The sequence below is a fragment of the Ranitomeya variabilis genome, chromosome 2, assembly GCF_051348905.1.
Source record: "Ranitomeya variabilis isolate aRanVar5 chromosome 2, aRanVar5.hap1, whole genome shotgun sequence".
NCBI classification, from domain to species: domain Eukaryota; kingdom Metazoa; phylum Chordata; class Amphibia; order Anura; family Dendrobatidae; genus Ranitomeya; species Ranitomeya variabilis.
The window spans coordinates 576537576-576548717 of NC_135233.1; the positions used below are offsets into that span (position 1 = coordinate 576537576).

The 11142-nt window shown below is 48.6% G+C and overlaps 1 protein-coding gene across 1 annotated transcript; it reads left to right on the plus strand.

Moving 5' to 3' along the window:
* Positions 1 to 28: 28 nt before the first annotated feature.
* Positions 29 to 8402, plus strand: NUDT21 (nudix hydrolase 21). Its single transcript, XM_077288294.1, has 7 exons — positions 29 to 203; positions 1983 to 2183; positions 2570 to 2633; positions 6178 to 6267; positions 6357 to 6432; positions 7930 to 8044; positions 8141 to 8402. The coding sequence occupies exons 1-7, from the start codon at positions 88 to 90 to the stop codon at positions 8160 to 8162; spliced, it is 684 nt and encodes a 227-aa protein (XP_077144409.1). The 5' UTR covers positions 29 to 87; the 3' UTR covers positions 8163 to 8402.
* Positions 8403 to 11142: the final 2740 nt, after the last annotated feature.

Consider the following 11142-nt stretch of genomic DNA (forward strand, 5'->3'; position numbering starts at 1 on the left):
CCGGCCTCAACCGGAAGTGGCGCTCCCGCATTCAGCGCTCTCGTTGTTCCGCTCCTTGGCGCCGGGAATCTGTTTGGGGCCAGCAGGATGTCGGTCATTCCTCCCAATCGCTCTCAGACCGGCTGGCCCAGAGGAGTCACTCAGTTTGGAAACAAGTACCTGCAGCAGACCAAGCCCCTGACCCTGGAGCGGGCCATAAACCTGTGAGTGCGGGCTACAGACACCTGTGTACAGAGCCGTGCGTGCGGATGATGGGGCAGAGCCGTGCGTGCCGATGATGGGGCAGAGCCGTGCGTGCGGATGATGGGGCAGAGCCGTGCGTGCCGATGATGGGGCAGAGCCGTGCGTGCCGATGATGGGGCAGAGCCGTGCGTGCGGATGATGGGGCAGAGCCGTGCGTGCCGATGATGGGGCAGAGCCGTGCGTGCGGATGATGGGGCAGAGCCGTGCGTGCCGATGATGGGGCAGAGCCGTGCGTGCCGATGATGGGGCAGAGCCGTGCGTGCCGATGATGGGGCAGAGCCGTGCGTGCGGATGATGGGGCAGAGCCGTGCGTGCGGATGATGGGGCAGAGCCGTGCGTGCGGATGATGGGGCAGAGCCGTGCGTGCGGATGATGGGGCAGAGCCGTGCGTGCCGATGATGGGGCAGAGCCGTGCGTGCCGATGATGGGGCAGAGCCGTGCGTGCCGATGATGGGGCAGAGCCTTGCGTGCCGATGATGGGGCAGAGCCGTGCGTGCCGATGATGGGGCAGAGCCGTGCGTGCCGATGATGGGGCAGAGCCGTGTGATTTTCTTGTGTCTCCTGTGAAATGCTGCATGCTCTGGGGCGCATCTCTTTTCCTGCAGTTGCACCTAATGTCATCGCTCTGTCTCATACACTTGATTGGGACTGAGCCACAGTATCGGGCATAGGATGTACAGCACTGTGCTCCATCACTGTGCTGATGGGTCGGGTGCCCGGTGTCCGATCCCCACTAATTGGATACTGGTGGCCCATCTGATGGATTAGGTCATCAGTATACAAATCCTGGAAAAGCCCTTACTGTGTTTATTTCATGTCTGTCACATGGGGTGAGAGCTGTGGACAGTTTTGGGGATGACGTTGTGTTCCATATTTGATGCCCGGTTAGTCTCCCACCTCCTCCCCTCCAACCTCTCCAGTGGTGAAGGTATAACTCCCATTATACCAGGGGGCTGCAGAGTGGAGGTGATGAGGATGCACAGACCCTGGATACAAGACTGAACTGCACTTCTTCCAGTTCCAAGTTGTAGCTTGCATTATAGTCCAGAGCTGCATTCACATTTCTGCTGAGTGTTGCAGTGTAGCAGCTCATCCATTAAAACGTTATCTTTGATAACACGGACATCAGATTACTGAGCAGTGCCCGGTATAAGGGCGACACTTTTTGAAATGCCAGTCACAAGAGTAAGGACTCTGCAAAGTAAATTTCAGCTCAAAATAGCGAGTTCAGCTCTGGACTATACTATCAGCTGTCTTTTCAAGAGGAGCTTTCACTGGATTCTTTTTTTATTTGATCTGTGTCATCCCTCCAATTGACGCTGCTGCCACTAGAACAGTTTTTCTTCTGTGCTCCTCCGTTTCAAAATTATGCCCCCCGGCAATAATGGCGCAAATTTTATCAGCAGGAGATTATCACTAGAGGACTAGTTGTCTCCTTGTTCAACTCCGCCCCCAATACTGATTAGCAGCTTTCTGCCTATGCACAGCTGAGACAGCTGCCAATCAGTGATGTTTTCGGGATTATACACAGCTCAGCATTCACAGAACTGATGCAGATTTATCAAGCAACCCAATAAGTGATCTATTGCTGGAATCAGGGTCTCTGCCCCTACATCATGCTGCTCTCAGATATGGCAGCAAAAACCTGGCGACAGATTCATCCTAAGCCCAGTAAAAGATGAGTAGTGTAATAAGATGTGTCCTTATGCTTATATGCTACGCCTGCTCTGTGTCCCCAGGTATCCTCTGACTAACTACACCTTTGGCACCAAGGAGCCGCTGTATGAGAAGGACAGCTCGGTGGCTGCGCGGTTCCAGCGGATGCGAGAGGAGTTTGACAAGATTGGAATGAGGCGCACGGTGGAGGGCGTCCTGATCGTCCACGAGCACCGATTGCCCCATGTGCTCTTACTGCAGCTGGGAACCACCTTTTTCAAGCTGTAAGTTCACCCTATTCTGACTTTCCAGGGGGGGTTTCCACATCCCCTCCACACCCCTGGTACACAAGTGACAAGTCTGTGCAGCGCAGTCTCATATATATGTCCCCTATCCAGTCTGCAAATGGGTGTCCCAATCTCTGTGAATGGAGCATTGATGCACCTGTATGACCAGTTCTCCATTCACTTCAGTGGGACTGGTGCCGCGTCCATCATTGCATAGATCCATGGCCACTCCTTGCAGAGGAGGAATATCTGCTAGGTTCCCCTCTGTCAGTGGGGAGGTGGTCACTTATGTGCAGACCCCTCTATTAAAATTGTCACGCAAGCGGATATACTGTAAAGGTCCGATAGGAGACGACCCATTTACCTTGACCTTTTCGTTCCAGGCCTGGGGGAGAACTGAACCCTGGAGAGGATGAAGTGGAAGGGTTAAAGCGCCTCATGACCGAGGTATGGATCCATTTTTACTCCTTTATAGATGGGGGTGCGTAGGGGAACATATAAGATTTTGGTTTTATTTAAGTGTCATGTGTGGTCCTGTAATCATTTCATAGAGGTTCGGTCCTGAATTTGGAGTTAGGGTTATTCAATGGAACGGTCACTCCTTTTGTATTTTGTCAGGTGCCATCATAAAAATCCATATTTTATATTTTAATATCTAGCACAAATCTCTGGTTTTAGGTCTGGCTCCAATCACTGTCACCAGGTTTTTACTAAACCATCTGAGAGCAGCATGATGTAGGCCCAGAGACCCTGATTCCAGCGATGTGTCACTTATTGAGCTGCTTGCTGTAGGTTTGGTACAATCACAGTTTTATCTGCTGCAGATCTAGCAGAGTTCAAAATGCTGAGCCCTGTATAACCCCGTCCCCACACCACTGATTGGCAGCTTTCTGTGTACACTGTGCATAGGCAGAAAGCTGCCAATCAGCAGTGGTGGCAGGGTGGACTACATGGTAGCTGGTTTATTAGTCCTCTAGTGATAATCAAGAGTGATTTTTATCAAAACTACAGCAAGCAGCTGAGTAATTGATACATTGCTGGAATCGGGGTTCCTTTTCCTATATCATGCTGCTCTCAGATTTGGTGGCAAAACCTGGTGACGGATTTCCATTAACCACTTCATACCACTGTGAATCTCTGACAGAGTCTGGTGGGGAGTCTGTTCAGGCGCCCATTACCCCAGCCACAACTTGATTGCAGGGTGCCGATGGATTTCCACCACCATCTTGGCGCTTAACGCTTCCATACACATTAGACTAATGTCGGCTGAACCCGCCTATACCAGTGGGTACGACCGACTGCCTAATGTGTATGTGGTGCTGGCCGACTGATGGTCAGGAGAGCTGTCAGTCAGGCATGTCCAATTTCGGACTGCTGAACGCATTGTTCTACCAGAAATGCACTGCCGATTCACGTACCAGTTGATGGCTTTCTCATAGAGCGCACAGGAACGCTCAGCCCAATGAGTTCTGCTACAGTGGGGAAAATAAGTATGTGATACACTGCTGATTTTGCAAATTTTCCACCTACAAAGAATGGAGAGGTCTGTAATTTTTATCGTAGGTACACTTCACCTGTGAGAGACAGAATCTAAGAATAAAAACCAGAAAATCACATTATATGAATTTTAAATAATTAAATTACATTTTATGGCATGAAATAAGTATTTGATCACCGACCAACCAGCAATGATTCTGGCTCTCACAGACCTGTTAGTTCTTTGTTAAGAAGCCTCCCCTACTCTGCACTCGTTGCCTGTATATAACTCTAGTGCATGCCCTTATCATCTCCCGCCTTGACTACTGCAACTTCCTACTCTCTGGCCTCCCCTCTAGCACTCTCGCACCCATCCAATCCATCCTACACTCTGCTGCCCGACTAATCCACCTGTCTCCCTGCTATTCCCCTGCCTCTCCTCTCTGCCAAGCCCTTCACTGGCTCCCCATTGCCCAGAGATTCCAGTTCAAAACCCTAACCATGACGTACAAAGCCATCCACAACCTGTCTCCTCCATACATCTGTGACCTCGTCTCCTGGTACTTACCTACACGCAACCTCCGATCCTCACAAGATCTCGTTCTCTGCTCCCCTCTTATCTCCTCTTCCCACAATCGTATACAAGATTTCTCTCGCATATCACCTCTACTCTGGAACCCTCTACCACAACATATCAGACTCTTGCCTACCATGGAAAACTTCAAAAGAAACCTGAAGACATACTTCTTCCCACAAGCCTACAACCTGCAGTGATCTTCAGTCTGCTGAACCGCTGCTCGACCAGCTCTACCCTCTCCTAGTGTATCCTCACCCATCCTCTGCAGACTGTGAGCCCTCGCGGGCAGGGTCCTCTCTCCTCCTGTACTTGTGTGTGCCTTGTATTGCTCATGTTTATTGTGCTTGTCTATAATTGCCCGTTCCACATGTAAAGCGCCATGGAATAAATGGCGCTATAAAAATGTATAATAATAATAATATGACACCTGTCCACACAATCAATCACTCCAATCTCTTCACGATGCCCAAGGGCAAAGAGCTGTCTAAGGACACCAGGGACAATATTTTATACCTGCACAAGGCTGGGATGGCCTATAGGATATAGGACAATAGGCAATAGGCAAGCAGCTTAGTGAGAAGGCAACAACTGTTGGCATGATTATTAGAAAATGGAAGAAACACGAGATGACTGTCAGTCTTCCTCGGTCTGGGGCTCTATGCAAGATCTCCTCTTGGGGTAAGGATGATTCTGAGAAAGGTCAGGAATCAGCCCATTACTACACGGGGGGACCTGGTCAATGACCTGAATTGAGTTGGGACCACGGTCTCAAATTTACTGTTAGTAACACACTATGCCGTCATGGATTCAAATCCTGCAGGTCACACAAGGTCCCCCTGCTCACACCAGCACATGTCCAGGCCCATTTGAAGTTCACCAATGTACATCTGGATGATTCATAGGAGACATGGGAGGTCATGTGGTCAGATAAGACCAAAATAGAACTTTTTGGTATCGGCTCCACCCGCCATTCTTGGAAGACGAAGAAGGATGAGCACAACTCCCAAGAACACCATCCCAACCATGAAGCATGGTGGGGGAAACATATTTTGGGGGTGGTTTTCTGCAAAGTAGACAGGAAGATTGCACTGTATTGAAGGGAGGATGGATGGGGTCATGTATCAAGAGATTTGGGCCAACAACCTCCTTCCCTCAGTAAAAGCATTGAAGTTGAGTCATGGCTGGGTCTTCCAGCATGACAATGACCCGAAACATACAGACAGGACAACTAAGGAGTGGGCTCTGTAAGAAGCATTACAAGGTCCTGCAGAGGCATAGCCAGTCTCCAGACCTGAACCCAATAGAAAATCTTTGCAGGGAGCTGAAAATCAATGTTGTCCAGTGACAGCCCCCAAACCTGAAAGAGCTGGAGAAGATCTGTATGGAGGAGTGGGCCAAAATCCCCGCTGCAGTGTGTGCAAACCTGGTCAAGAACTACAGGAAATGTCTGACCTCTGTAATTGCAAACAAAGGTTTCTGTACCAAATATTAAGTTCTGTTTTCCTATTGTATCAAATACTTCTTTCATGCAATAAAATGCAAATTAATTATGTAAAAATCCTACAATGTGATTTTCTGGATATTCTGTTTAGATTCTGTCTCTCACAGATGACTTACTTACGATAAAAATTACAGACCTCTCCATTCTTTGTAGGTGGGAAAACTTCCAAATTTGGCAGTGTATCAAATTCTTATTTTCCCCACTGTAGTAGATATATTGTAAAAAGAAAAATCAACCACCCGAATTGTCATGTTTTGATTACCACACCTCCCTAAAAAAAACAAACAAAAAACCCCACACAATCCAAAACTCTTATATACCCACAAAATATATGCCAGAAGGAGTGAGTGTGAACCTGGGGTACGGCCATGTCTTCACCTTCTCTGCTACTTTATGTGTATGTCCGTTGACTGAGCGCAGGCCTCATTGCTTTGTAGATCCTCGGCCGGCAGGACGGGGTGCAGCAGGACTGGGTCATTGATGACTGCATTGGGAACTGGTGGAGGCCAAACTTCGAACCACCACAGGTTTGTCTTAAAACCTTAAAATGAAAGGGTGCAGCCTGAGAACATATGCCGTTGTGACCCGGTGCTTTTCGTATCTGCTCTCTCCACAGTATCCATATATTCCTGCACACATCACAAAGCCAAAAGAACACAAGAAGTTGTTCCTGGTGCAACTTCAGGAAAAAGGTAAGTATCGAGTCCTCGGGGAGAAGTCTGGGCATTATTACATCATTCCTTCCAAGGTTTGGGCATCACCTCCACGTTATTATTCCTTTCTATGACCAGGTCGGTCTTCTTCATGAGCCCCTCATAGGCCAGCACTTGTCACTAACAGCAGTGATAGGAGCTCACTCCGGTCACTGCTGTTTATCCACTTTAATTGCTGCAGAGGAATATCCATGCCCCGACGCGCGCTGCCAGTAGGATCCTGCTAAAGGCTCCCATCACTGCCATCTTGGTACTCCTGACGCCCGGCCGTGCGTCATAGGAGACATGATTTTTGCTGTATTCTATTTGTATAATATATTGCAGTATATAAACAATCAAAATAAATGAAAATAACTATTTTTTAAAATATATTTAAAATGTTAAATAAAATAAAATTTGATAATGGTGTCGGTAAAAGTCAGACGTATCAAAATATAAAACCCTTTATACAAACGTCAACATTTTTTCATGTCACTAAAATAATAAACAAAAAATTCCACAAATCTTGTATCGCTGTCATTGTACTGACCTGGGGAATCCGAAGCACTTGGATTTTTTCTTTTTTCCCCCATGCATTGTATGGTAAAAATTAACCTCATATGGCTGTGTCAACGGAAGAATGACAAAATGATGGCTCATGGAGGGGAAAAAAAATGAAAATTGTCTGTAATCTTAAGTTTTTAAAGAGGCTTGGCCACTACTGTCCTTGGGATAGGCCATCAATATGTCATGAGTGCGGATGGGACACCCCTCACCCGCTCATCCATCAGCTGTTACTGGTGTCAGAGCACAACAGTGCTGCCATTTCCATAGTGGCCACAGGCGGTACTGCAGATCAAATGTCTGGGGGTGGATCTGTAGTACCGGTCATGGCCACTATAGTGTTGATGGAGCTTCTGTGTTCTGCCAGCATCCGAGAACTTCCGTCTGGTGCCGGTTAACAGTGGATCGGAAGGGGTCCCGCCCCCCACTGATCAAATATTGATGGCCTACCCTAAGGATAAAATAAAAAGTAGTGGTCAACTGTTTAAAGAAGTTGGCCACTACTTGGACAACTGCTTCTCATACCCCACGCTTGGCCCCGATAAAATAATAAACCTTATACTCCTCTCAGGTGTTGGCACTAGTAGTGGACAACCCCTTTAAGGAACTTTGCTCCTAATGTCTCAGTATAACGCAATAAGCTTAAGTGCCCCCTGGTGGTCGCATGAGTAATGACATCCTATTGCTTTTTAACTGATCAGAGTCCTCAATCAGACTTTTGAAGCTGTTCCAATATGGCGTTCTATAATCCCGGAGTGGTCTGGCGTCAGACCGGGGGCATGCAACGATGCTCCATATCTGGATGGCACGTATGTGACGTTAAGTCCTTATATTTAGGTTTATGCTTGCTTACATTGCTTACCTTGCTTACATTGCTTTCATCAGTAAATAGAATGGGATTTTTGTAACATTTCTTTGTATTTTTCCTCTTAGCACTGTTTGCAGTTCCGAAAAATTACAAACTTGTTGCAGCCCCTTTGTTTGAACTGTACGACAATGCCCCCGGTTACGGCCCCATCATCTCCAGCCTTCCGCAGCTCCTTAGTAGGTAAGCTGGCTTTCTGCCTCCATGTAGCGTGCCCGCGTATTACTGATGGTGCTCCGTGGCATCACGCCCCACATTAACGTCTAATCTCTTCCACAGGTTCAACTTCATTTACAACTGATGGTGGGAGAGCCAGGTGCCATGGTGCGGGGGAGCAGTCTCTGTGAGATCAGCTTTATCATGCGGGGGGCCGAGGCGGAATCATTGTTGTTCCTGGGATTACCTGACTTGCTGCTGTGACATTAGATAGACTGTGGTGACGTACAGCAGTGACGTGTTATTGATATTATTTTTTTTCCTTGTACCATTGTTGTGTTTTTTTTGTTTTTTTTTAAACCATTAAACAGATTTTTTTTTTTTTTTCCTCCGTCTGTCACTCTGTGGCCAAATACGGTAAAATCTTCAGGATGTTCAATGACCCAGGAGAGAACCACTCCAGTGAATGTAGATGTCCCTATAAATGGTGGTCGCCCAGATAAAGATGCTTTGGTCATTAAAAAAAACCCTGTAAGGGTGAAAAGTGGAGCCAATTTATATAGAAGGAGCAAGGCAAAAAGAATGGTCATGACCTAGATGTGAGTGGGTTCATTGGTCAAGGCCATGTTCATGCTTTCTGGCAGAAAACTGTGCTTTACATCTGCCAGGGGTCGGCCCCTGATCGACCATATGGGGGTCGGCCCCTGATCGACCATATGGGGGTCGGCCCCTGATCGACCATATGGGGGTCGGCCCCTGATCGACCATATGGGGGTCGGCCCCTGATCGGGCATATATTGGGGTCTCAAATATGAGACCTAGCTATTGGTCCAAGTCATCTGGTCCAAACATGGACTGCATGAAACAGATTGGTTCATAGCCCGGTTGCTGGACTGCCGACCTATAAGGCCATATGCACACGTTGCGTTTTTTACTGCGGATCCGCAGCAGTTTTCCATGCGGTGTACAGTACCATGTTAACCTATGGAAAATAAAAACCGCTGTGCACATGCTGCGGAAAAAAACACGTGGAAACGCTGCGGTTTATTTTCCGCAGCATGTCAATTCTTTGTGCGGAATCCGCAGCGGTTTGACACCTGCTCCATATTAAAAAACCGCAGGTCTAAAACCACAGTAGAATCCGCACAAAAACCGCGATAAATCCGCAGGAAAAACACAGTGTTTTTGCCCTGCGGATTTATCAAAATCAGTGCTAAAAAATCCGCACACCAGTCCGCAGCGTGTGCACATAGCCTTAGGTTATGTGTCCACTTTCAGGATGGCCGGCGGTTTGGACGGAGCGGCAAACTTGCTCCGCCCCCTTCTGGAGACGCGATGATGCCGGATGTGTTCATTGCACACATCCGGAATCATCGCACCCCACACATAGGGCCCTGTGATTTACCTTGCGCCGGCGCAGCGTTGCCGCAAGGTATACGGACATGCTGCGATCTAAAAAGACGCGCAGCATGTCCGGAGTCGCAGGGCTGACGGGTGCGTGTTACCACACATAGTGGAGACGGGATTTCATAAAATCCCCCCCACTATGCTGGAACATCTGGACGCTGCGGATTGAACGCTGTGGCTCCACGCAGCGTTCAATCCGCTGCTATTCCGGATGTAAAATAGCACGTGGACACTACCCTTAGACTGTTAAGTTCAGGGAAGGAGACCTGCGGCCAGTCTGTACTCGGACCGTCCGTGACGCACGTATGTGTGAATGATGATTAGTACATGTGCAGGCTGCGTCCCTGTGGCTCGCTGGTGTTGAGAAATCTGGTGGTAGACATGACACTCGCTGGCCCCAATTCAGTAAGAGGGGTGTCGTGTCCTCCCGTCTTAACGAGGCGCACCCCACTTCATGAATTCGGTGCATCTTATCGGTGCTGTGTGCCTCCGTGTAGTGCACCAGAAATGGACTGGGCAGGAGAACAGTTCGGGCATAAACGCTGATGCGTCAGACCCATTGATTTTATTTGGGGGTTTTAGAACTTGTGAAAACTTGAAACATAAGACAAAGGTCGAATCCAAAATCTAAAGCTGGTACCTCCCGACACAGAAGAAAAAGGATTGTAGGGCCACACCTGGAGGTTGTCCCCTGCTTCATCATGGATGGCCCAGAAGATGATGCACCACAAGTTTAGCTTCCAGGCGATGCTTCGCGACATATCTTTTATTCTGTGCCATAAAGGAGCGACCATATTGCCAAGGGCACAATGGTGTGTGCCAAAATGAGCCTGAACTATGCGGCCTAACACATGGCATCAGCTTACACAAGACCGTTTTAGGCTACGTGCACACGGCCTCTTGTCCAGGTGGATCCAGCATGAAAAATGGCTTAATATGTGCAAAAACGTAGGTACAGCCAGGGCCTTCCAGTGATGACTGATGCAGGGAACACTGGTCTCCTGGTCCTACATCTAAGGCGTCAGCCATTAATCACATGATGTCATAGACTTAATGGCAAAGAGAACAATTACCGGGTAGAAAGGCAAAATAAGCAATTGTAAGTACACAGTGCTGTATAAATGCTCCTTTTTGGGGCAATTTTCCATTTGTGTAGGGTTTTTTTTTTTCCTTTTATTTATCAGAAAGCTGGGAGAAACGCTGCAGGGAAAAATCTGCAAAACTCTGCAGAAAACGCTTTAGTAAGTGACACAATCACAAAACAATGGTTCCACTAAAAAACAAACCGTTTTTGATAGCAAGAAAACCAGTGTGAATAGGCGTTACCGTGAATGTGCGCCACTGCTGAAGGGCCCTGATCCACAGCAAAATAAGCAGGGTAGGGGGTGACCCGCGGGTGTGCTGGGTGTCACTGTCAGGGGGTGACCCGCGGGTGTGCTGGGGTGACCCGGGGGTGTGCTGGGGTGACACTGTCAGGGGGTGACCCGCGGGTGTGCTGGGGTGACCCGGGGGTGTGCTGGGGTGACACTGTCAGGGGGTGACCCGCGGGTGTGCTGGGGTGACACTGTCAGGGGGTGACCCGCGGGTGTGCTGGGGTGACACTGTCAGGGGGTGACCCGCGGGTGTGCTGGGGTGACCCGGGGGTGTGCTGGGGTGACACTGTCAGGGGGTGACACTGTCAGGGGGTGACCCGCGGGTGTGCTGGTGTGACACTGTCG

Coding starts and splice junctions, on each gene's coding strand:
- NUDT21 (XM_077288294.1), top strand. CDS start 88: ATGTCGGTCATTCCTCCCAATCGCTCTCAGACCGGCTGGCCCAGAGGA. Junction 204..1,982: donor CTGGAGCGGGCCATAAACCT/GTGAGTGCGGGC, acceptor CTGTGTCCCCAG/GTATCCTCTGACTAACTACA. Junction 2,184..2,569: donor GGAACCACCTTTTTCAAGCT/GTAAGTTCACCC, acceptor TTTTCGTTCCAG/GCCTGGGGGAGAACTGAACC.